The following is a 25674-nucleotide window of genomic DNA, read 5'->3' as shown; positions in this document are numbered from 1 at the left end:
TGCTGAATATTATTTGAGAGCGTTTAATTCATAGTCAGTCCTCTTCTACCCTGTCAACAAAGACATCGGCAGTGTGGCAGCATTTTTTTTTTGTATAGAAAATGGGAAAAAATGATTGGAGCCTAATGCGCAATGCGCTGTGCCCACTGTTTGTATTAGTTTTGATATGCTTTATTTTTTAGTTATGCACTTTATTTCGTTTATGCTCTTGATCTGGTTTGTTTAATAAATATTCTTTTTTTATTAAATTGGACATGCATTTTGTGTCAAAGAGTAAAAGCTTTAAAGGAACACTCAGACTTTTTGGGACTTTAGCCTATTCACCTTATCCCCCAGAGTTAGATAAGTCCATACATACCTTTTTCATCTCCGTGCGTGCTATAAGTCTGTTTGACGCACCCACCGCTAGCCTAGCTTAGCACAAAGACTGGATGTAAATGGTTGCAGCTAGCATACTAATCCAAATAAGTGACAAAATAACGCAAACATTTTCCTATTTACATGTTGTGATTTGTATAGTCACAGAGTGTACAAAACACAAAGTCAGATGAGAGACAGACATATTTTAACCGTATAAATACTGGGAACTATATTCTCTGAAGGCGAAGCACTGCTACTTGGGCGGAGTGATAACCGCAGCACCTGAGACGCGCCGTGGTGAGGCGCATTCTTACTATAAAATAAAATATTTTATATTATTATATATAATATTATATGTGCATTTCTGATATTGCGGTCATGCAGGTTTGTTAACATAAAACTCATGGCCACAGTTGATGTGGTTCCCTCAAAATAAGAATTCATGGCCATAAGAAAAATATGTCATTCCCTCAAAATAGGATCTTGAAGCCACGACTTCACATCACGAGGCCACAACATAAAAATGTTGTTGTTACCTCAACAAAATGATCTTTTGGCCATGACATATCACGTTCCCACAAATTAATATGTCGTGACTCGCGACCACAACAAAACTATGCAAACCGAACATGTCCCCTCTCAGTCACCGTATTTGATATATCTTTTATAAATAAATTATACATTTTGAATCTTATTGTCAAGTATAAAAAAACCTAAAATTTTATGAGAACTGACTATTATTAGAAAATAAAAGCAGTTCACACAATTCTGACACTTGCAGGGTATTTATTAGAATTTGGTTGCATTACATTACATATATCACAAGAGTGGCAATGTACAAACAGAATGTTAAAATTAGTAAAAAGTAATTAATTTCTTATTGTTCCTTGAAATGTTTCTGGATCCAGGAGAGAATGTCCTCATCGATATGAACGGAAAGAGTTCCATCTGGATTGATGGGAACAGCGACAGGGAGACGAACATTCATCCTTGACAGTGTCATCTAGAGCAGCAGGAACAAAAAGAATTTGTTGAATTTTCTTTTTATATCTCTGTGAGAGTCATGATTTAACTGAAATATATTTCACCTCTGGAATCCTAGCAATGACATTCAAGGATCTCTGATTTGGCAAGGCTGCAGTCAGTTCAATCTCTTTCTCACTGTTCTTTGCTCCTTCAAGTCTAAAGCCCGTCTGGAAAGCTGCCATATAGATGTACTTAGACAGCCTAATTGTGAAGGGATGCACAAAGAAGAGCAGATTAAACCAGTGCCATTTTCTAAACTATACAAAACATTTGTACAATACTGAACATTACTTTTTGGCGTATGTGGAGACAATTATTGGCAGCCTCTCCCATTCCAGCTCTAGACGTGCAGCAGGGAATTCACCCAGGACACCGGCTTCAGCTTTAGCAGTGACTGCATACTGTTGGCATTCTTGACCCCAAGCAACCTTGGCCTGAAAAAGGACATTTGTGTTAGAAAATGGTATTGATGTCAATGATTTAATTCATTAATTCAAAGTTCGCAAATATGCGTATTTGGCCTGTCCGAGGAGAGGGCTCTGGGCTCGGAATTTGCAACGAACCCAGAGTACTCCCCCCCAACCCTGGCTAGGATAGAAATAATCAAGAGTACGTAGTTGGGGTGGAGGAAGGATACTGGAAAACTGTCATGGAACTGAGGTAAATCGGCTATATATATATATATATATGCATGCCTCTTCTCACGCTGATTGCGTAGATTATCTGAACGTGCTCCTCCCAAACTTTGTTAATAAAATATCATCTTGAGAAATTAATTTCAATAATTGTTCTAAATCTTGTCTCTTTTTTTATTCAAAAAAGTTCCAGTCTTACAGTGACTTTGTGCTTGCTCAGCAGGGCACCATCAGCACAGATCTTCATGTTGTCATTTTCAGCGATGGAGGAAACAACGAGCTGCACTCTTGCTGTTGGCTTGTCAAAGTAAGCAGCAAGTTGGTAGCCCAGCAGCTTGTGGTCAACTCTCACAGCACGGGCAATGACAGCAAAAACAGGTGGAAGATTATTTCCGAGGAACTTAGCCTGAAAGCATAAACCATAATCAATTTAAGTGGATTTTAGTACAAAATGTCTCCTTTGTGGTATATGTTATTAATGACACTAATTGATTCACCTGTTTCTGGAGAGTCTCAAAGCTAGATGCAGTGCTTCCACTGCTTACTGCCTTTGAAGCGCCATGGGGTGCCAAGAACTGCAAGCAAAGAAAAGTTTTGTAATAAATAATCGATATAATCTAAAGTAATAATATAAACAAATAGTCGGTTTAGTACTTACCCGATCTTTGTGGAATTTCTTGAAGGGCTCCATGACAGTGACAGTCTAAAAATCCATATAAAATGATTCAGTGAAAACATATATTTATGACACAAATATTGGCTACCTAACCAACATGCTACATTCCACGTCCTCACCTTACTCATACGAGAGTTGGACATGGATGAGCTTGAACTGCTGCTGCTGCTGCTGCTGCTCCTGCTCCTCCGGCTCCTGCGGCTGCTACTGCTGCTTTCAGAAGAACTGGCTGCATTTTTGTCTTCAGTCTCCAGGATTTCCCTCAGTTTCAACAGGAAGGCCTTTCCTTCTGGAGTCTCCTCATCAATGAGGCTGATTTGCTTAAGGAGCCTCTGAGCAGCTCTTGGACCAACTTGGACTTCAAGCTCCAGTCTTTCAACTGCAGGACCTTCAGCTAAAGCCAAAATGACAATTATTATTTTGTCTGCAATATTTTTAGTTATTTTCTCTGTAATTAATCATCTTCTCTGAATGAATACCTCTTGTCAGTGCAGCACGGGCTGAGTGCTGTCCAATTATGTAGAAGAGAGGAGAATTTCTGATAAAAGCAGCATTGTGAGAGTGCACCTCAACGCACCCCTTGATTTCAATGTATGGGACAGCAAGACAGAGAGTCTTGTGATATGGAGCAGCAGATCTCGCACGAGTCTCATCTGGTATTTCAGAGGACTGAAAAGAAAAATTAAATATTATAACAAGCCTTGCAATTTGAAAACTTTAAGCAAATGAATGCTCTGCATACAAACAAATATCTATCATGTGTGTGTTCAAAATTTACCGAAGAATCAGAAGGATTCTGGGCATTTTGCATGGCCGACTCGGGTACTAAGGGAACAGTCCTCTCAGCGTTGGGCTCTTCAATGTTTCTGACCACAGCATGAGTCTCAAAGCTGTTGGAACAAAAAAAAGCTGGGTCACATCTCACTTCCAGAAATCTTTTGTAATTGTTTAATAATTTTTCAGAATGTTTGCTACACTGGTCTGATTTCATTACCTCACATCAGCGATGTGTTCAGGAAGCTCAACAGGCAGAGCCTCCACCTTGTAGTTGCCCTTGAGAATGTCTGCTCTTGCGACCATTTTTCCAGGGACAATTGTACGAATCTTTCCTCTTGCCATAACAGAGGCTTGGATCAAGGCAGTGTTCACTCCCATCACAGCAAAGGTCTGAAGTGCAACACTGAAATAAGAATAAGGGAGATTGTTTGAAAAAAAGGTTGTCATGTACATTATATCTCATCTTCATGAATGTAGCTGCAAAGGTCTACCTTGGTCTAGCTTCAGCTTGGAGTTGAACATCAGTCTTCTTGAGCTGCTCAAGAGTCATAGTCTCAATCTGCTCAGGGAGAGGAGGTGTAATGGTGGCCTTAACTAGAAGGATGAACAGAGCAACATCAAACTTCAAAGTGACACCCTGATATCCAAGGAAAGGATAAAAAATATTACGAAAAAAACATACCATTGAGACTTGCAGCAGCAACAGCAGAAGTGTACAAACTGAGCTCCATGGGCATACCAACTGCTGTTGGCAAGATACGACGCACTTCAGATGCAAGCAGGGGTTTGGCATACTGGAAGGCAACTCCTTCCTGCAAAGCTTTAAGGGCACGCTTCAACTGTTCACGTGGTTTGGGTCCAGTGACAATCTGGGGATAGTGTTTATAAGAAGTTTATTCTAATTGTGAGATCTATTTTTGAGACAGATAACAAAAAATATGGTAATAATATAGGAGAAGACATAAAGTACAACACAGTACCGGTATTGCTTCTTCAATGAGGGTCTTGTCAATGTTGAAATAAGCCACTTCTTGTCCAAGTAATTTGATATAGGCTGAAGCCCATGGCTGATTTGTTGGCAAGGTCTTCCAGTTTACGAGCTTGAGAAGTTAAAAAAGAGAAGTCATACACATATGCCTATGTCATGCTTATAATATTACTTAAAAGTACACAATTATACTGTACACTGGACATGAAAACTTACAGCTCCTAGAGTGCGCTTGATCTGTGTGATACGGTCAACACTTTCATCTGCAGCGGGAGATTTCAGAAGAGCCTCCTGGATTCCTTCAGTTCTCACACCGATCTGTACAAGAGAATCAACTGAGTGAAGACTGACATTTAAACATTTAGAACCATGAACATGTTTTTTAATAACTCTTGCTTGTCCCACCTCAAGAACATCTGCAGCAGCTCCAGCCAGGTAAGCACGTGCTTTAGCTACAACAGCTCTGGGCAGGATGGTGGCAGCATCATTGATCATGTAGGCACTACCAGCAGCTCCAATCATGAGAGGAGCTGCACCGGGACAGAGGTAAGAATCCAAATAATGTGATTTGTTTATGTCAGGAGAATGTTTTACACATTTTAAGAAATACCCAAGACACTGATTTTAGCTCTCTTATAAAAATGGCTAGACTCACTATGATAGAAGTCCCGCTGAATGGCTCTGCTGAAACGGAAGCTAAGCCTTTCCAGTTTGCGACTCATGAGCTTGATGGCAACATTAGCTGCACCCGCACTGAAATGGACAACCATGATTACCTCTGGCTTGTGCTTATTTTATGTGATGAAGTAAAATCTGTGAGAAATTATTTGTTCTTACACAGATGCCATATCCGGAGCAGTGATTCTGGTCAAGGACTTGATGTGGGAATAGGCAAAGCTTGCAACATGCATGTTAGTCTCAGTCTTCAAGGCACCAGCAAGATTGGAGACGAGAGCCACTGAGGGCTGGGACTCAAACAACACAATACAAGCAACCATACGCACTTCAGGGTGGAGAGTCCTGTCCAATACAAGCTGCAGGGCCACTGGCTGAACCTGAGGCATGAAACAAGTTTAGTAAATTATTGGAAGACAATGTGTGTAATCTTTGTAATTTATTCAAACAGTGTCTGGCACTTACCAGTTTGTGCTCTTTCTTGGCAATGTTCCTCATGGCCAAGACGGCATCAACCTGGACTCTAAGAGGCAGAGAAGTATCTGCAGTTCTCAGTCCAGGTAGGTGCTTCATGATGGTTTTAAGACTAGCAGGGTGACCAGCATTGCCCATAACTTTCAGAGCCAAAGTGATTTCAGGAATGTCTTTCTTTGAAATGGCCTCTGCGGCAATATCATGGATGGGCTGAGGAGTTTGAGGCACATACAGTTAGAAATATAAAATATTATAGTATATCCAAATGTATGGAGGTCTTGAGATGTTTACCTTGAGGAGCTCGGCGGGGCAAGTGGGAACTGCAACACAGTGTTTGGCAATCATGGAACCATATCCAAGCATGACGACTTCACGCAGAGCTGGGATTGTGGCGATTTTCTCGTGCATAGCCAAACTCTATTCAGCAACATACAGAAGTGATTCATTTGATTTTGGTAAGATTTGAAGAAGAGCACTTTGATTATAGTAAGATTTACCCACAGCTGTCAACTGGATGGTCTCCAAATCAGCAGTGACCATTTGCAGAGCAACCACAACAGCCTGAATGAACTCAGGAATGGTAAGTTCACCAGCCAGGAACTTCTCCTTGATGAATTTTACAATGACTGGTGTGCCAACAGCAGGAAGAGCATCCAGAAGCCAGCGCCTAACAGATTAATTGTTTTAAAATATATTCATAAAAAAAAATTTGTCTTTGAACTATATTCCGATGAACATATTGCTCAAATATTGTACCTGTAAACTGGTTTGTCCTTGAACTGAGCCCATATGGCTTCAATATTCTCCAAGGTGGCAGCTCGCAGGAGCTGGATAAGCTCAAGAAACTTAAGGGGAGCATCATCATGGACCATAGCCACATTGTTTTCAACAAGGTGCTTTAAGACCTCAGTAATCTAGAAAGAGTAAGGGCAACACTCAGATAACGTTTTCATGGATCAAAGGCTTTGACTTGGAGACTGTTAAAGATGTTAAGTAATGAATTATACCTGGGCTGGCGCATCACTGATCTTCAGAAGTTGAATGGGGGTCTGAAGAATTTCAGTTGAAAACTCATACTGCAAAGATCCACGGGCCAAGTAATCAGCTTTGTTTGGAACAACAGGCGTCTTCTCCATCTCAACAAAAGTCAAGGTTTGACTGAAAAAAATGTTTTATTTATTTCTTAGTAATATTGTTACTTCATATTTTAAAGAGAAATCTCACAGAGGATCAATCTTACTTTGCTTCCATCTGGGCAGCACCATGGATCTCATTGAAGGGTGAAAACTGATGCACTTCCTGAACTGTTGCTTCAGCAATCAGTACACCGGCGGCAGATGGTTTCATGATGTAGTTGTAAGATGCCGTTTCAATCAGACTCTTGACCCTCTGTTGGGAAAAAGGTATTTGAGCATTTGATTCATGGCATTTTCATTATATTGAGTAAATGTTTTAATTAAATCCAGTCTTCTTCATTATACCTTTGTGCATTCAGAACACCTCTCAGTGTACGCCAAACCGACGTCCTTCATGATTCTCTCCTGACAGTGGTTCAGATCCTTAGACTTGGTGACAATAATGTGGTTGGCCTTTGGATCTTCACTGATGACGTAGTGGGTCCTGCACACTCCCTGAACTCCATCCTTGAAGAACAAGTAAAAAAATTAGATTGCAGAACTCAAAATGGATCAAGTGTACTAGGATCACTTTCTCACCTCTTGCAGCTCATAGATGTTCTGGGTCTTCTTGAGGTTGAGCTGAAGGATGTTGAGGATTCCTCTGTGCAGGTTCAGTACTGTAGGGGAGACTTCTGCAGGGGCGAATACCTTTCCAACTACACCATTAGCATACTCAAACTTGATGGGAATCTGAAGCTGAGCAGCAAGAGCTGAGTTGAGCTTAGTGGCAGGAACAAATGGATCCTTGGGCCAAATGCCAGCATACTCGTGGAGTTGAGGATCCATGAGCTGAAAAGGAATATTTTCTCTTAAAACAAGGGAATGGTTGCTTTTAGCAGTCAATGCTTGCTAACGCATTTTTTGTTTTTCCAAAGTGTTGAACACCTACAAAGTTTACAGTTCATAATGGTCATTACCTGCATCATGAAGGTGTTCTGTGACACAGCACTAAGGTGAACCTTGCTGCTGACTTTTATTCCTGCTCTGGCCAGACCTTCTTGAGGAAGACCACCCAAGAGCAGACCCTCATACTTGTACACGTAGGTCTTATCAGGGGCAAACTCAGGAACTGAAAATGGTAGATTATTTATTTGGTTGAGTTAAAGAAAGTATGCAATAGTTGTAAGGTAGGTACCCATTTACAAATTACCAAATTACAATTTTGTTACTTACCAAGGTTGATCTGTTGACATGCTAAAAGAAACACATGAGAAAATATGCTTTAAAAAAAACTTAATTTTACATTTAAGAGGTTCTAATTGACTTTCTTAAAGATAAATATATTAAGAAAAGAGATACAGGAACTTCTTAAGTTCAAAACATAAAACTTACCCACAAGGGCTACAGTCAGGGCAAGCACAACAGCTCTCATGGCTGATGGTTTGTGAAGAGCTTCTCAGAGAATCAGATCTTTTATATTATTTTACTGCTGACCCAGTAATCATTTTTAAATTATTTATTAACAGATGTCTTTAAACATAAAAAAGACTGTTGGGTCAACCTCTGAACATCAATATCAATTAGAGGTTAGGTTACCCTGCACTGTCATGTCACCCTCAAGAGCAATGACCAACATCAATTTTGTATTCGTCTTTATTTGCCAGAAGGTTGATCTAAGCCTATCTAAGCCTAAGCCTAATTCTTATATATATATATATATACACATATGTACACAGTATATGTAATTATGGAAAATATTATGAGTCCACTGCAAAATTAGCAGTGTCTCTGGATTTATTATTTATGTATCTGTATGAGTAAAATGTATGTTTTTTATTTATTCTACTAACTACTGACAACATTTCTTGCAAAGGTCAAATGGAAATATAGTAATTTAAAACATTTATTTGAAGAAAATTACAACTGGTCAAAATAACGAAAAAAGATGTTCTGTTTTTAGACCTGAATAATGCAAAGAAAACAAGTTTATATTCACTTTTAAACAACACAATACTGTTTTAACTTAGGAAGAGTTCAGAAATAAATATTTGCTGGAATAAGCCTGATTACCAATCACAGCTTTCATACGTCTTGGCATGCTCCCTATCAGTCGGTCACATTGCTGTTGGGTGACTTTATTCCACTCCTGGTGAAGAAATTAAAGCAGCTTGGCTATATTTGATGGCTGGTGACCCTCTTGCTTACATTTCAGAGGTTTTCAGTAGGTTTCAGGTCTGGAGATTGTGATGGCCATGACAGGGTCTTGATCTGGTGGTCCTCCAAACACACCTTGCTTGGCCTAGCTGTGTGGATTGGAGCATTGTCCTGCACAAAAAAAAAAAAAAAACCCAGTCCTTCGAGGTGGGGAACATTGTCAGAGTAGAAGGAAGCAATTTTTCTTTCAGGATAATCTTGTATGTGGCTTGAGTTACAAATCCTTCGCCAATACATATATGCCCAATTCTAGCCTTACTGACGAACCACCAGATCATCACCAATCCTCCACCAAATGACATAGTGAGAGACTGTGGGTTGTAGGCCTCTCCAGGTCTCTGTCTATTAGAGGTGTTGGGCAAAGACTCATCAGAGAAGATCAGAATCAGGCCGATCAGCTCTAAAAATGTTCCCCAACTCGTATATGTGTATATATATATATACAATTATGATTTATATATATTAAGCTCACTGATATTTTAAATATATTTGTGGGATTCATAGGATAGTAGAAGGATCTTAGTTAGCATTTAAAATTTAAATACTTGAAATGTGTTTTTTTGGTTGTGGGACAGCAGTTTGCAGCAATTCTGTAAAATGGCCCATATTTATCAAATATGTATTGAAATTAAAATTCTGGATGCGCTTGGTCAAAAGCTGAAACAAAAAAATACTTTTTGAAAAATATAGAAAATATATTACAATAATATGAACTTTCAACATTTTAGTCGCAGGCTGGTTTAAGCAAAGATGAAGCAAGGTCTAAGTGCAGTAATTTTAATTACAAGAACAAACTCAAATCTTTACAAAACAGAATATCTGGAAAAAGGAAAACAAGCAGAACAAACATGTGACAATGTAGAGCTGACAATGAACTGAATGACACGCAGGTTTTAAATACACAGCAAACACAGGAACTAATTAATGAGATACACCTGAATATAACTAACTCGATCAGTTACCATAGAGACAAACAGGGAGGGAACTGAACTAATTAACCATCTGACAGAAAAAAATTAGAACTGAAATATAAACATGAATCAAAACACACACAACCCGTGACATGGCGGTACAGGCAGCTCAGCCCCTGTGTCGCTGTTAAATTATGAAGGTAAAATGTGGAAAGGATAAAAACATATTATTTTATAAATGTTGCAATTAATCGCTGGTATTATTTTAATACCTCATCATTTATCTTTACTCATTTTTGAATGCAGCTGTAGGCCTATATTCCATTTGAACCATGTTTTGATATTGGCCTAATGCCTATAAATGCCAAACTTTTAGCCATCTACAGTGATCACTCATAACAGAGTGGATTAATTTATTGGAAAAGACCATCAGAAATTGCTTTGTTTTCATAGGGTCACTGAGGTAAAGGGATCCACTGTCCTGTGGGTTGCTCAGTTCTATTGGATATCCCAGTATCATTTGATACACTTTGCTCTGCTTTTTTGTAGCTTTTGCTCTCAAAATACACAATATAGACAGATTTGGCATAAGACTATCAGGTTTAGGTTAGGTCACCCTGGCTAATGTCATCCACACTTGTTAAAGTTAATATTAGTTTGAGGACCATGTCAGTTTCACTTGAAATATTTTATAATTGTTCATTTTAAAATGTTTTACTCCTAATCAAAGTAATTTTCAGTAGCTCCGGCTGATTGCTAGTGAAATATTTAGGACTGTGCATGTTTTGGTGGCTCTATCAGCCAATCAGCATTGTCATGATATGATCGACTTATGGCACCTTTTTTGTAGCTCTAGCGCTGTTAGTTAAATAACAACATCTTACGCAATGAACCACTATGAGTAAAGATGGCAGATTTGTAACTCAAATTTAAATCCTGTGCCAGCTAGGGATGCTCTGATTAATTGGCCACTGATCAAAATTAGCTAATAAATGAATTTGATGCATGGTCGTGGTCATCACGTAAACTAACCACATGTCAATAACCCATAAGATCTAACTCTCACATTGTGAAAGGGGCTGTGAATATGAAATGCTTGTGTAACCTTTGTGTCAGTCGCCATCAGAAGTTGCCAGAAATGTACAGGATTAAAGAGCATTATTCTACAAATTACTCAACGTTACTGTGAAGTCATGCAAATTCATGCTGGCCCATATTTATTTATTTGTTTGTTTGTGTAGTAGTAGGGGATTTTCCTTTCCCTTTTTGCGTTTGTTACCATTATATGGGAATGGGTGGATGAGGTAATTAGGCCGGCGTATTTAAGTGTGTAGACAGGAAGCCCTAGAAGGTAGGCTTTGGGCCTTTCTCAATCTGTGTTCTTGTCTGTACTTGTGTTCTTGTGAAACGTCATCTTTTGTAGCTCAAGTACTGTCCCAATACACAAGTTTGCATTTTGGCAAGAACGGTTAAAAATCCCGGAAGTGATCCCGTTTTCTGAAGTGAGAATCTCCATAAGCACCTGCGGGTGTTAAGTTAGCTAGCGAGCCAACCGGCCAGTCTGCTCACAGACTCGTTTTACCCCACAGTCAGACCATTGCCTTGGCGTTTTTTTCCCGCCGTTGGCTAGTGATGTACAAAAACAAACAACAGAAGCAGAATTAAAGGAGACAGGCGTTGCTTTATTGTTATGAATATACATTACATTGTAGTGTACAGTTGTAGAGTAATCCCTTGAGCTGAGGGTAGGCTTGGGCGATAAAGCCTGGCTGTTATAGTCAATAATTCTCGTTATTTTTGGGTACTGCAGATGGCGTCTGTGCGGGGGTATTATTGCGCAAAACCAGCAAGAACACATCGTCTCAAACTGTCAGCAGTGTTCTGTGTGCTCGTCACCTTGTGAGTTCATTCTTCCAAGAACAACTAGCAAGAGCGTTCTCCCCAAGAACACAAGTCTGTTTTTTGCATTCTTGGTTTTGAGAAACACCCTTAGTCATACCCGCCTCTCTTCCGGTTACCGGTGTCAGTCGAGCCGTCTCGGCGGCGTGCCCAGGGAGTTGCGTCAAGCTCTCATTGAAAGCTTTAAGCGAAACATTCGCGAGTGCATCCTGACATCGTGATATGTGTGATTCTCGTGTCACTCGCGTACCACATGATGGTTAACTCAGGTCACGCTGCTGTTTTTCTAGGTTATTTTCTTTGTCTTTCGTGAACAGATATTTTTCTCAGGTTTTCATAACTTAATTAGTCTCTGTGTTTTGTTTTTCATTTTTATGGTTTGGGTTATTTTATTATTTCTGAATATTGAAGTTGGTTTGACAAGTGTGATTTGGGCCGTAGTGGCCGTGTGGTGTAATTATCTAGCAGCGTGTAGTGTGTCCATCTAACGGTCACCCGTTGAGTACTTTGGGGTCCTCAATGCCGACGAGGTAGGACGGGTTATCCGTGCACCAACTGATTTGCTCAATCATCATATTTGTGTCTGATGTGATTGTTGTGACGATTTTGTATTTGTACCGCACTCACTAATTTCTCCTTTTGTTTCTTTTGGTTTGTGTCAAGGCTGTGCGCGCCGAGGGGGAGGCTATTCACCTGGGTGAAACACATTTGAAACACAGGGTTGAGCACCTCTTCCTATTTTGTTTGCAAGTGGTTGAGAGCAAAATTTCTTACAGCTAGTTTGTCACCCCTAAGGTAAGCTTTAGCCTTGCAGTTTCTATTATTTTTGTTATTCATTTTTCTTTTCTTTTTTTTTCTTTTTTTTTTTTGGTGGGAACGGTACAGTATTTTCCTTTTGTGGTGTTTGGTTTGATGTGATTCAGTGTCAGAATCAGGCGTGTCTAGAGGAATGTTCTTTTAACATTGTGATATTCTTAGAATTGTTATAATAAACTTGCCAGTGATTTATACCATGATTAAATGATGCCAGTGGAATATTTTTCCTTTTTTTAAAAAATATTTATTTATTGGAAGACGCTGTGATTATCTGTCTTTTCATTGCACCACCGAACCTGAGTTCCTTTCATATTTCCTTGGGTGCAATTCCCAAGGTGGCGTAGTCAGTGCTATCTTGATCAAGTGATATTAAAAAGTACCAGGCCGGTCACATTTGTTTGTACAAATTATTTTGTTTGAACAAATTATTTATGTGAATAAACAGCAAAATGATGCAAAAATCAGTGTAACAACAATCTTTCTGCACAGGATTTCCCAAAACAGCCTTGAGTTCACAGAGTCTCTCATTCATTTCAATCCTCAAGCAGCTTATACCCTGTCTCTCCCGGGAATTACTGAATCGAGAAGCAGGTGTTAAACACTCTGAACGTGATCTGTACTTGCTCCGAGCTCGTCTCCTGGCTTGCTCCGAAGACTTCACTGAACCACGCCCCCCTCAAGAATATTAAATATGCTAATTGGCTGATTTTAAAGTAGTCAAACTATTCTAAGCATGAATATGAATATTTTATTTAGCATTATTTAAGCATGAAGATTTGCCAATAACTTTCCAAATTCATAACTGTTTGTAGATGGATCTTTCACAATAGTTAAGCATCTGCTAAGATACAACTTTGAAAGATATGACTTCATCTTGCAACAACATATTTTTTTTATAAGCAACACCTAATGCATAATACAGTATGATGTTTGTGTAACATGTAGGGCCTATATTCGGTTACGTTCTGTTTTCCCTGTGCAACGCCTGTGTTCCCTTAGTTTCCTTGTTTGTTGAATAGTTCCATACACCTGTGTCTGTTCACACTGATTACCTCTCCCATGTATTTAAGCCCTGAGTTATTTCAGTTACCTCTGCTTGGTAGTGTTCATGCCTAAGTGGTTTGTGGTTGAAGTTCTTCCTCACATGAACTCTGATTTCGGATACTACTTTGTTTTAGTGATGGGAAGTTCGGATCACTTTACTGACTTTCTTGTTCCATCTCGTTCATCAAAATGAACAAATCTTTTTTCGAGTCATTTCGTTCATTTAAGGGGCTTTAAATGTTGTACTTTTAACTGGCAAATTCCCCGAACACATCCACCTACGCAATCGTGATCATATTCTGAATTAGGAAATCATTATAATGCAGTCCAAAAATAATTCACAGGGAAAATAATTTGTCACGCGACAGACGCAATTAATGGATCGTTCATGAACGACTCATCACTTCTTTGTTTTGCATGTGAACTAAGGCACGTCTCCCAAGGAACAGTATTTGAGAGGATTGAGCAGTGGGTGCTGCTGGTAAACAATGGATCAATGTTTACCATCTGCCCAGCGGATGACATTCCCTGCCCCACTCTGGACCCAAAGCCCAGCCAGCCATCACCCGCTGCATGGACATGAAGCCAGAGCCCACCACAAATGGAGAGCCAGAGCCTGATGCTGGCAATGTTGTGTAATACAGCACATGCAACAATGTCCTGTCAGGTGCAAGTGCAACCCTCAGACTATTCAAACACTTAAATCTTCCCTTTAGTTGGCCAACAGTCATTTCACTGTGTGCCCTTGTCCTGCCTAGAGCTGCATTGTCAGGCTTATGTTTTATTTTCATTCATCTTATAATATCATAACTATCTGTCATTGAAAAAACATTTGGTTGTATCAAACCCTACACCCAGTACCTATGGCTGTTACAGCAGAAGTAGACAACAATAGGAAGTAGTGCTCCAGTTGTTAAATAAAGGAAAAAAATAGTCAGCGGACAAATTTTGAGAATGCTCATTCAGATTTATTGAAATTAAGGCATTAATTTACAGTAGCTTCAAAAAATGTTGAGAAATTAAGTTCTGCTTTGCGAATTGGGTTTAAGCACACTGCTCAGTGCAGCGACAGGCCAGATGAGCATATGTAGTCTCTCTCACGTCTACACTCTTCTCATAGATTCCATCCAACAGGTTGAGGTTGGAGTCTGTAACAGGATATGAAAATGTAAGTGACATTTAGAAACCAAAATGTTATATTTTTCCATTCAGACAATGTTACGTTAATCACTTGTATATTGTTCGGCCTATGTAGTTCATGGTAATATTATTTAATGTCAGTGTTTGATTTTAAGATGTAAAATCTGCTTTCTCAAGCAAAACCATATGAGAATTCCTGGATTGGGTCATATCAATCTTCATACAAGTAATACAATCACTTACCAGTGGACAGGCAGTGGAATCCAATAGTGACAGGGATGGTTCTGATTGGTGTACAGCCTGACAGACAGCGCAGCACAGGCTCAACAGAGTAGCATTTAGATTCCTGTCCCTTCAAAATCACTTGCTTCTCCAACTTCACAGATTCAAGTTTCAAGTGGCATTCTGATAAATATATTAATATAATATATCATGTGAATATAATATATAACAAATAATAGGAAACAATTATATATTTTTAAAACATCTTTCAAACATGATATTGTTGTAATACACAGCATCAGACAAATCTTACGGCTGGCATCACGGCAGCTCTCAGCAGGAAGCACCCATGAGTGAGCAAAGCTGACTGAGCTCTTGGTCAGGTATCCACTGGGCGTAGTGTACTCCTGTTTGATCTCTCCATCAGCCTTTCCACAGAGGCCACATGTCTGTCCCTTCATCCAGTCTGCAACTTGAATCTATAAATGAAAATGTATTTCAGGAATTAATCGAACTCTAGATGATGCGTTTTTGCTGCGGAACTTCAGTAGCTGATAAATACTCTTTAATTTGCAGTCACCTTCCATTGACCACTGGCAAAGTAGACTTCCTGAAGCCCATGACTAGGAGCATAAAGTGACAAACCATCAGCCTGCTTCCTGATCTGGATGGAGCCTAAACCAGAAGTGCATTTTAATTTATATTAGCTAAACATGTTATGTGAATTAAGTCGAAGAGACCTCGTGGACCTAAGAACCTACCTGAGGGATGCTGATAGGGAAGACTGCTGATAGGAACTTCCATTCCATTAACTTTAACCTTTGCATCGGTGCCCAAAGAATACAACTCTACATCACTGTTAAAGACAGGTGATCAACTCAGTACAGTGGTAGTAAAATTATAATCACAGTAAATAAACCTGCAGATTAAATGGATGGTTCACAACAAAGTGAACTTACATATCAGCAAGTTTAACGTTCAGGCGTTTTTTTTCAGACTGTTCATCCTTCTTCAACAGAACAACGAATTTCAACTCAGGTGTACAATCCTGGGCTACGACTTGGTTGCAGGAAATGGGCATTTCCACCTTGTACTTCCTGTTGTTGAAGGTGGTGATTGTGTCCTGCATCATGCTGCACTGAGCTAAAAAGTAAAAATAAAATAAAAATCAAGCAACTGTGTGGTTTCTGATTATATTTCATTTAATTCCTGTATGTCATATAACTGATTTGTACCTGTGGTGTAATCATAGATATAGTTCTGGGCTCTGAACAGACTGTCCTGATCAATATGAATAGAAAGAGTTCCATCTGGATTGATGGGAACAGTGATAGGGAGTGGAATAGCCATCCTTGACAGAGTCGTCTAGTGCAGAAAAAAAGTTACAGTACTTGCCTTTTCTTTCTTTTATCTCTGAGTGAGTCATAGTTTAAATATTACTGGCCACTCACCTCTGGAATCCTAGCAATGACATTCAAGGTCCTCTTAGTTGACAAGGCCACAGTCAGTTCAATCTCTTTCTCGCTGTTCGTGGCTCTTTCAAACCTGAATCCTGCCTGCAAAGCTGCCATAGGGATGTGTTTAGACAGCCTGTTTGAAAAGTGATACATAAGGAAAAAGTATTCAAAACATAACATTTCTACAGTTACAACAAAACAGTTCATGATCATTGTGTTTACTTTTTGGCATAGGTGATGGCAATAACTGGAAGCCTTTCAAATTCCCACTCTAGACGGACAGCAGGGAATTCTCCAAGTATTCCAGCCTCAGCTTTAGTAGTGACTGCATATTGTTGACACTCTGCACCCCAAGCAACCTTGCTCTGAAGAAGAAAATGTAAGTACAATTCAGACCAGTAGAAAACCAAGGACAGAATTAGACAATTGTGACATTTTGGCGAACTTCAGCCTCAGCTCCGATCTTACAGTGACTTTGTGCTTGCTCAACAGGACACCATCAGCACACAACTTCCAGTTGTCATTCTCAGCAATGGAAGAAACAACGAGCTGCACTCTTGCTGTTGGTTTGTCAAAGAAAGCAGCAAGCTGGTAACCCAAGAACTTGTGGTCCACTCTAACAACACGGGCAATGGCAGCAAAAACAGGTGGAACAGCATCCCCAAGATATTTAGCCTGAAAGAATGAACAAGCATTTAAGCAATTCATTCAAGATGTGTGAAATTCCTTTGTAGGTTTTGTTATAGACAAATCAAATCACAGAAATTGATTCACCTGTTTCTGGAGAGTCTCAAAGCTAGATGCGGTGCTTCCACTGCTTACTGCCTTTGAGGCACCATGGTGTGCCATGAACTGCAAGCAAAGTTTTTGTATAGTACTAACTGTACTGGATGGAACTCAATCTCTCCAAATAGAGATATACAAGAACATGTTAATATAAAACCTTTAGAAAGCAATGAGCAAAAAGTATTCCTTAGTAATTACCTGATCTTTGTGGAATTTCTTGAAGGGCTCCATGTGATTGGCAGTCTGAAAACCCATAAGAAAGAAATGAGAATGAATCAAAATATGAGAGATTGATTATATAAATGTTAGGTACCAAGCCATCAAACAAGATCCCACGTCCTCACCTTACTCATGCGAGAGTTGGACATGGATGAGCTTGAACTGCTGCTGCTTCTGCTGCTGCTGCTCCTGCGGCTCCTGCGGCTCCTGCGGCTGCTACTGCTGCTTTCAGAAGAGCTGGTCGCATTTTTGTGTTCAGTCTCCAGGATTTCCCTCAGTTTCAACAGGAAGGCCTTTCCTTCTGGAGTCTCCTCATCAATGAGGCTGATTTGCTTAAGGAGCCTCTGAGCAGCTCTAGGACCAACCTGGACTTCAAGCTCCAGTCTTTCAACTGCAGGACCTTCAGCTAAAGCCAAAATGACAATTATGAATTACAATTTTATGTGAATATACATCAAGCTTACTAAAGTAATTTTGTTTTGAAAATACCTCTTGCCAGTGCAGCACGGGCTGAGTGCTGTCCAATTATGTTGAAGAGAGGAGAATTTCTGATAAAAGCAGCATTGTGAGAGTGCACCTCAACGCACCCCTTGATTTCAATATATGGGACAGCAAGACAGAGAGTCTTGTGGTATGGAGCAGCAGATCTCGCACGAGTCTCATCTGGCATATCAGGATCAAGGATCTCAGAAGACTGAAACAGAAAATTAACAAGTACTGCAACAAATCTCGCCTCTTTGATTTTAAAGCATGCCTCCACATATTCATGTGTTGCTTACAGATGTCTGGTAGTTTTGCAGGGACTCAGGTACCAATGGAACAATTCTCTCAGCAGTAGGATCTTCAATGTTTCTTGCCACAGCAAGAGTCTCAAAGCTGTCAGAACAAGAAAAAGTTGGAAGAAAATGTTGTTCCTTTTTTGGGGAATTTCATTAAAAAAAATGTACACATTAAACATTCATTAAACAAGACTAAGATTTCAATACCTCATATCAGCAATGTGTTCAGGAAGATCAACAGGCAGAACCTCCACCTTGTAGTTGCCCTTGAGAATGTCTGCTCTTGCGGACACTTTTCCAGGGGCAATTATACGGATTTCTCCTTTTGCCATAACAGCAGCTTGGATCAAGGCAGTGTTCACTCCCATTACAGCAAATTTCTGCAACGCAATACTGAAACAAGAATAAGGGAGGTTATATTTTTAAAGGCATTGTTGTATATGTTACTTCTTAGCTTCATGTGTTTTTAAAAGTGTACCTTGGTCTAGCTTCAGCTTGGAGTTGAACATCAGTCTTCTTGAGCTGCTCAAGAGTCATAGTCTCAATCTCCTCAGGGAGAGGAGGTGTTATGGTGGCTTTAACTAGAAGGATGAACAAAGGAATATAAAACCAAGAAGTGATCTCATTTCAAAGGAAAGAATACTAAAAATATGAAGAGAGAATTTCTTTTACCATTGAGACTTGCAGCTGCAACAACAGCTGAGTACAAACTGAGCTCCATGGGCACACCAACTGCTGTTGGAAAGATACGACGCACTTCAGCTACAAGTAGGGGTTTGGCACGCTGCCATACAATTCCTTCCTGCAAAGCTTTAAGGGCAACCTTCAACAGTTCACGTGGTTTGGGTCCAGTGGCAAGCTGGGGATTTTATGAAAAGGCAAAATAAATCTAACAATAATTACGGAAATGTGTCAAATAATACGTCAAAACAGGATACATGAACTTGAACCCAATACCGGTATTGCTTGTTCAATGATGGTCCTGTCAATACTGGCGAAAGCCAATTCCTGTCCAAACACTTTAACATATGCTGAAGCCAATGGCTGATTGGTTGGCAGAGCCTTCCAGTTTATGAGCTGAAAATGTAAACAACAGAAATCACGTTTATATATATATATATATATATATATATATATATATATACATATGTCCCGTCTTAAGTATAATAGCATACAATAAAATACAAATAACTTACGGCTCTCAGGGTGCGCTTTATCTTTGTGATACGGTCAACACTTTCATCTGCAGCAGGAGATTTCAGAAGAGCCTCCTGGATTCCTTCAGTTCTCACACCAATCTGTTTGAGAGAATCAACTGAGTGAAGACTGAAAACATTTTACAACCATGAATCAGATTTATAAAAAGAAGAAGTTGTCTTGGTTGTCCCACCTCAAGAACATCAGCAGCAGCTCCAGCCAGGTAAGCACGTGCTTTAGCTACAACAGCTCTTGGCAGGATAGTGGCGGCATCATTGATCATGTAGGCACTACCAGCAGCTCCAATCATAAGAGGAGCTGCACCGGGACAGAGGTAAGAATACATTTAATGTGTCAGAATAATTGTTGACACATTTTAAGAAACACCCAAGACACCGTTTGTTTTTAAGCTCTCTTATAAAAATGGCTAGACTCACTATGATAGAAGTCCCGCTGAATGGCTCTGCTGAAACGGAAGCTAAGCCTGTCCAGTTTGCGACTCATGAGCTTGATGGCAACATTAGCTGCACCCGCACTGAAATAGACAACCATGATTACTTGTAGCTTGTGGTCAAATGGTGTGATAAATTAAAATATATGAAAAATGATTTGTTATTCTTACACAGCTGCCATATCAGGTGCAGTGATTTTGGTCAAGGACTTGATGTGGGAATAGGCAAAGCTTGCAACCTGCATGTTAGTCTCAGTCTTCAAGGCACCAGCAAGATTGGAGACGAGAGCCACTGAGGGCTTGGACTCAAACAACACAATACAAGCAACCATACGCACTTCAGGGTGGAGAGCCCTGTCCAATACAAGCTGCAGGGCCACTGGCTGAACCTGAAGCAGGAAATGAGATTAGTATATTATTGGAAGAAAATATACACAATCATCACAATCATCTTTTACAGCAGTTCATTCCTACAATGTCTGGCACTTACCAGTTTGTGCTCTTTCTTGGCAATGTTCCTCAGGGCCAAAAGGGCATCAACCTGGACTCTAATGGGCACAGCAGCAGCTGTATTTTTTAGTACAGGAAGGAGCTTCATGATGGTTTTAAGACTAGCAGGGTGACCTGCATTGCCCATAACTTTCAGAGCCAAAGTGATTTCAGGAATGTCATTCTTGGAAATGGCCTCTGCAGCAATATCGTGGATGGGCTGATGGGTTGAGGCACGCAAAATTAGACAAATATAAAAATATTATATTATGTCCAATGCAGAAATTTATGGACGGCTTGATGTCTTTACCCTGAGGAGCTCGGAGGGGCAATTGGGAACTGCAACGCAGTGTTTGGAAATCATGGAACCATATCCAAGCATGACGACTTCACGCAGAGCTGGGATTGTGGCGATTTTCTCGTGCGTAGCCAAACTCTATTCAGCAACATACAGAAGTGATTAATTTGATTTAGGTACGATTTGAAGAACAGCACTTTGAGTATAGTAAGATTTACCCACAGCTGTCAATTGGATGGTCTCCAAATCAGCAGTGACCATTTGCAGAGCAACCACAACAGCCTGAATGAACTCAGGAATGGTAATTTCACCAGCCAGGAACTTCTCCTTGATGAATTTTACAATGACTGGTGTGCCAACAGCAGGAAGAGCATCCAGAAGCCAGCGCCTAACAGATTCATGGTTTTAAAATATATTCATAATAAAAATTGTCTTTGAACTATATTCCGATGAACATATTGCTCAAATATTGTACCTGTAAACTGGTTTGTCCTTGAACTGAGCCCAGATGGCCTCAATATTCTCCAAGGTGGCAGCACGCAGGAGCTGGACGAGCTCAACAAACCTTAGTGGAGCATCATCATGGACCATGGCCACATTATTTTCAACCACATGCTTCAGGACCTCGACAATCTAGTTAGAGTAAAGGCAATGTTCATGCATCAAGTCTTGACAGTTCATTGTGGGTGTATTTTGTTATAATTTAGAGCTTTGATGCAATAAAGGTAAATTAATCTACACCTTTACCTGCGCTTGTGCATCACTGATCTTAATGAGTTGAATGGGGGTCTGAAGAATCTCAGTTGCAAACTCATACTGCAGGGATCCACGAGCCAAGTAATCAGTGTTGCTTGGAACAACAGGGGTTTTCTGAATCTCTTCAAATGCCAAGGTTTGTCTGTAACAAAATATATATATATATATATATTTCTGTACCTTCACTTTTTGAAAAATATTGAAATATGTGAAGTATTACTTCATATTTTTAAGAGAAATCTTGCAGAGGATCAATCATACTTTGCTTCCATCTGGACAGCACCATGGATCTCATTGAAGGGTGAAAACTGATGCACTTCCTCAACTGTTGCTTCAGAGATCAGTACACCGGCGGCAGATGGTTTCACGATGTAGTTGTAAGATGCCGTTTCAATCAGACTCTTGACCCTCTGTTGAGAGACAGGTACAGTATGTGTCCTTTTTTCACTCTAGAGAATGTTTTGTGAGTGCAAGGTAACATTTTTGGTCCATTTTCTCAGAAGAGAAAGACTTTACATATTTAAGCACATAGCTGCTTGAAGTTAATTTTGTAAATATTTAGGAGTACACTAGTATATAGATTGCCTCAAAGCCAACATATATGGACTAAAAGCTAAACAATTTAGCATTATCAATAGATAACAATATTATAGGTACATTTCTCAATTCTGTGTTGTCTTTTTCATTACCTCTGTGCATTCAGCACACTTCTCAGTGTATGCCAAGCCAGTGTGCCTTATAATTCTGTCTTGGCAGTGGTTCAGATCCTTAGACTTGGTGATAGTAATGTTGTTGGCCTTTGGATCTTCACTGATGACGTAGTGGGTCCTGCACACTCCCTGAACTCCAGCCTTGACGACAAGCAAAAAAATTAGATTGCAGATCTCAAAATTGATCAAAAACATACTAGGATCACTTTTTTTACCTCTTGCAGCTCATAGATGTTCTGGTTCTTCTTGAGGTTGAGCTGAAGGATGTTGAGGATTCCTCTGTGCAGGTTCAGTACTGTAGGGGAGACTTCTGCAGGGGCGAATACCTTTCCAACTACACCATTAGCATACTCAAACTTGATGGGAATCTGAAGCTGAGTAGCCAGAGCTGAGGTGAGCTTAGTGGCAGGAACAAATGGATCCTTGGGCCAAAAGCCAGCATACTCGTAGAGTTGAGGATCCATGAGCTGAAAAGGAACATTTCACTTTAAATTGTTTGTAACATTGCTTGTAACAGTGGGGGCTGGGACTTTTTTGTTGTTGTTGTGTTTTACCTTGAAATTGTATATAATTTTTTAATAGTCATTACCTTCATCAGGAAGGTGTTCCCTGTCACGGCACTAAGGTGAACCTTGCTGCTGACTTTGATTCCTGCTCTGGCCAGACCTTCTTGAGGAAGACCACCCAAGAGCAGACCCTCATACTTGTACACATAGGTCTTACCAGGGGCAAATTCAGGAACTGAAACATAATTATATATATTTTAGTCTTTATATTATATATATTGTACAATGAATTTGTCACTTAAAAGAAAATTTTACTTTTAAATGAACACTTACCAAGGTTAATCTGTTGACTCGCTAAAAGAAACAATATAGACAATGAGACAAAACTCTAAAAATAAAGTTTTTGCATCTAAAATGGTTTTTCTAACAATGAAATTTCTTACCCACAAAGGCCAGAGTCAAGGCAAGCACAACAGCTCTCATGGCTGGTGGTTTGTGAAGATTTTAAGAAAATAACAGACTTTTATAGTTTTTATTTTTGCTGACCAAATGTTAATTCTAAAATAATGATTAACAAATGCTTTGGCTGGTGAGATGATTGATAAGTAGATATCAATTAGAGTTTAGGTTACCCTGGCCTCTCATTCATAGGCCAAAGTCCACAGTGAAATGCTTATTGTCATTATATATTTAATTATTTATACTTGGATGTAATACATAACATGTTTGGAATTCTTTCACTTTTTCTTAAATATAACAATGCAATATAACAAACTTAACATTTTTAGTAGTACATCAATCAAAGGAAGCCATGAATAGATACTTTCAGAATAGGTGAAAGGGCAATGTCATGTCATTTGCATCATGCAATTTTGACTTGGAACAGAGCAAACAAATCAAGTCATGGTCATTGATTCTAATATTGATAGCCATCCAAATCACATATGGTTGTCATCTATTTATGCATATGGCAATATTTAATAAGAATTCACAAAACATCAAAAGTGAACTTCTGTAGACATTATATAACTATTATATGTTATTTGTACCTGAGCAAAAGTATTAAAAGAACAGTTGTGGGACCCATGGTGTAGTGTTTAGTACACATGATACCAAGATGTACAGTTTCATAGATTTGCTTATAGCTATGCTTCAGAGAAAAATAAATAAATAACGCAAAGTCAAAAATGTGTGGTGTTTTGGCAGTGTCTTTTATGCATTGCAGAGCAATATTTACAACACTTTACAATTGAGCACATTAGGTTAACATTAGTTAATGCATTAGGTATTGCATTTAACAATGAACAATAACCTTCACAGCATTTATTAATCTTAATGTAAAATATTCTTCATTGTTATTTCATGTTAACACATGCAGTTATGTGTATGATTGCATAGATGCATGTCAGATATTGTTATATGAAAAGAAATATCACAATTGTTACTAAAAACAATGTTTATTAAAATGGGGGGGGGGGTACAAATTTACCTGCCAAACTAGCAATTGAGATACATGTTTTAGATCTTTAGCCAATATTTAGCTTATGAATATATTTTATTTATTTAACAGTTTTTTTTAAACGTTGCAATTTTGCTTCAGCAGTTAAACACACTCCTCTGTACAGTAACAGGCCATGTGGAATTCTGCAGTTTCTCTCAGATCTTCAGTCTTCCCAATGCTGCTCAAATTTGCAGAAAGGTTGGATTTGAGGTCTGAAACAAAAGCATCACATGAAACTAGCTACTGAAAAAAATCCCTGAAATACTGTATGAAAATTTGGTGGATTGTCTTACTAGAAGACAGGCAGTAGTATACAACAGTGATATGGCAGTCCTAATTGGCAGACAGCCAGGCAGGCAACGCAACACAGGCTCAACAGAGTAGCATTTGGATTCTTGCCTATTTGACCTCTGCTTCTCCAGTTCCACATTTCCATGCTTCATGTGACACTCTGGGGAAGATGGTTTACAATAAAAGCATTTTATTGGAGTAAATTGTTGTCACAGAATAAGCAGTAAAACACTTACGGCTGGCATCACGGCAGCTCTCAGCAGGAAGCACCCGTGAGTGAGCAAAGCTGACTGAGCACTTGGTCAGGTATCCACTGGGTGTGCGATACTCCTGTCTGATCTCTCCATCAGCCTTTCCACAGAGTCCACATGTCTGTCCCTTTTATCCAGTCTGCAACATAAATCTGCAATATCGGGGAGACCTCTATTTATCATACAATGGATGGTAATAATAACCATCTGTCTGTTACAATAAATAATTTGTATCATATTTATATTTCAGGTGGCATTGTGTATTACAGTTTTTTTTTTTAACGATTGCTATGACAATTTTTTCAACACTTTTTACAATTTTTCTAAACTCTTAACACAGTTAGCACAACATCCGTCTGTGTAGACTATACAATTTACACATTTCTTGTTTTCTATTTGACACAAAATGCATATAGTTAACACAAATTTAAAATGCTTGAACTTCTTTTACATACTAGCTCAACCAAGTGTACTGCCAAATTTACAAATGTTTTCACACTGTTTTTCAGAACAGATCATGTTCTAAACCTAACTTAAAGGCTAAAGTCAAACTGAACAGCTGTTACTAATATTGTGAACTGAAACACAAATATATCCCCTGTATTTTATTCCATTGCTACAGAGAAACAGCTGATTGAAGTTATGCAAATATAGGACAATATGGCATTCCACCATTCCCGTGCAGTCACGGCCTGGTTTGAAGCCCATCAGAGGATGATGTCTCTTTTCCTTGCCCCTAACTCCCCTTTCCTCAACCCCATTAAGGAGTTTTTCTCAGCCTAGAGATGGAAGGTTTTTTACCATTATCCACAGGACCAAATGTCCCTCCTGGATGCAATGGAAGCTGCATACCAAGACATCACAGAGCTGAACATTGCCAGGGGTGGATAAGGCATGCAAAAATATTCTTCCCAAGATGCCTTGCCAGAGAAAATATCGGGTGTGATGTGGATTACATGTGGTCAAATGCAGGAGACCGGGCAGAATAGAAGATGGCTTTTTCTATTC

At 39.3% G+C, this 25674-nt stretch overlaps 2 protein-coding genes and 1 long non-coding RNA gene across 3 annotated transcripts; all 3 read right to left on the bottom strand.

Annotated features, from left to right (window-relative positions):
• Positions 1-1130: 1130 nt before the first annotated feature.
• On the bottom strand, positions 1131-8173 carry LOC306988194 (vitellogenin-like). The gene is made up of 28 exons (XM_079593000.1): positions 8122-8173; positions 7963-7983; positions 7707-7858; positions 7327-7578; positions 7093-7254; positions 6852-7000; positions 6619-6769; positions 6368-6525; positions 6113-6278; positions 5903-6028; positions 5603-5821; positions 5300-5517; positions 5118-5215; positions 4868-4992; positions 4679-4780; positions 4455-4574; positions 4157-4343; positions 3966-4068; positions 3692-3877; positions 3476-3587; positions 3177-3366; positions 2817-3091; positions 2680-2724; positions 2519-2596; positions 2221-2427; positions 1678-1820; positions 1449-1587; positions 1131-1363 (listed from the first exon to the last, which is right to left on the bottom strand). The coding sequence occupies exons 1-28, from the start codon at positions 8159-8161 to the stop codon at positions 1238-1240; spliced, it is 4050 nt and encodes a 1349-aa protein (XP_079449126.1). The 5' UTR covers positions 8162-8173; the 3' UTR covers positions 1131-1237.
• Positions 8174-14624: 6451 nt separating this feature from the next.
• Positions 14625-23118, bottom strand: LOC306988049 (vitellogenin-like). The gene is made up of 34 exons (XM_079592748.1): positions 23067-23118; positions 22957-22977; positions 22707-22858; positions 22333-22584; positions 22097-22258; positions 21669-21817; positions 21399-21549; positions 21127-21284; positions 20874-21039; positions 20664-20789; positions 20355-20573; positions 20036-20253; positions 19851-19948; positions 19607-19731; positions 19413-19514; positions 19174-19293; positions 18889-19075; positions 18695-18797; positions 18424-18609; positions 18217-18313; positions 17927-18131; positions 17563-17843; positions 17417-17461; positions 17207-17284; positions 16901-17107; positions 16655-16797; positions 16427-16565; positions 16211-16340; positions 15935-16118; positions 15737-15831; positions 15556-15650; positions 15289-15454; positions 14997-15158; positions 14625-14761 (listed from the first exon to the last, which is right to left on the bottom strand). Exons 1-34 carry the CDS (start codon positions 23104-23106, stop codon positions 14658-14660), a joined length of 4866 nt encoding a protein of 1621 aa, XP_079448874.1. The 5' UTR covers positions 23107-23118; the 3' UTR covers positions 14625-14657.
• Positions 23119-23824: 706 nt separating this feature from the next.
• Positions 23825-24818, bottom strand: LOC306988880. The gene is made up of 3 exons (XR_013795511.1): positions 24652-24818; positions 24418-24575; positions 23825-24336 (listed from the first exon to the last, which is right to left on the bottom strand). It is a non-coding gene; the product is annotated as an uncharacterized lncRNA (long non-coding RNA).
• Between the last annotated feature and the right edge of the window lie 856 nt (positions 24819-25674).

Source organism: Phoxinus phoxinus, assembly GCF_949152265.1.
Source record: "Phoxinus phoxinus genome assembly, chromosome: 20".
NCBI lineage: Eukaryota > Metazoa > Chordata > Actinopteri > Cypriniformes > Leuciscidae > Phoxinus > Phoxinus phoxinus.
This window is presented reverse-complemented; position numbering and strand designations above follow the sequence as displayed.

Bases quoted from the DNA above. Each gene is read 5' to 3' on its own strand.
- LOC306988194 (XM_079593000.1), bottom strand. From the start codon at position 8,161: ATGAGAGCTGTTGTGCTTGCCCTGACTGTAGCCCTTGTGG. The intron at 3,588-3,691 runs GTAATGAAATCA...TTGTTCCAACAG, and splicing joins GAACACATCGCTGATGTGAG to CTTTGAGACTCATGCTGTGG. The intron at 1,588-1,677 runs GTAATGTTCAGT...CTTCACAATTAG, and splicing joins GTCTCCACATACGCCAAAAA to GCTGTCTAAGTACATCTATA.
- LOC306988049 (XM_079592748.1), bottom strand. From the start codon at position 23,106: ATGAGAGCTGTTGTGCTTGCCTTGACTCTGGCCTTTGTGG. The intron at 16,566-16,654 runs GTAAACACAATG...CTTTTCAAACAG, and splicing joins GCCATCACCTATGCCAAAAA to GCTGTCTAAACACATCCCTA. The intron at 16,119-16,210 runs GTACAAATCAGT...TTTACTTTTTAG, and splicing joins TATCTATGATTACACCACAG to CTCAGTGCAGCATGATGCAG.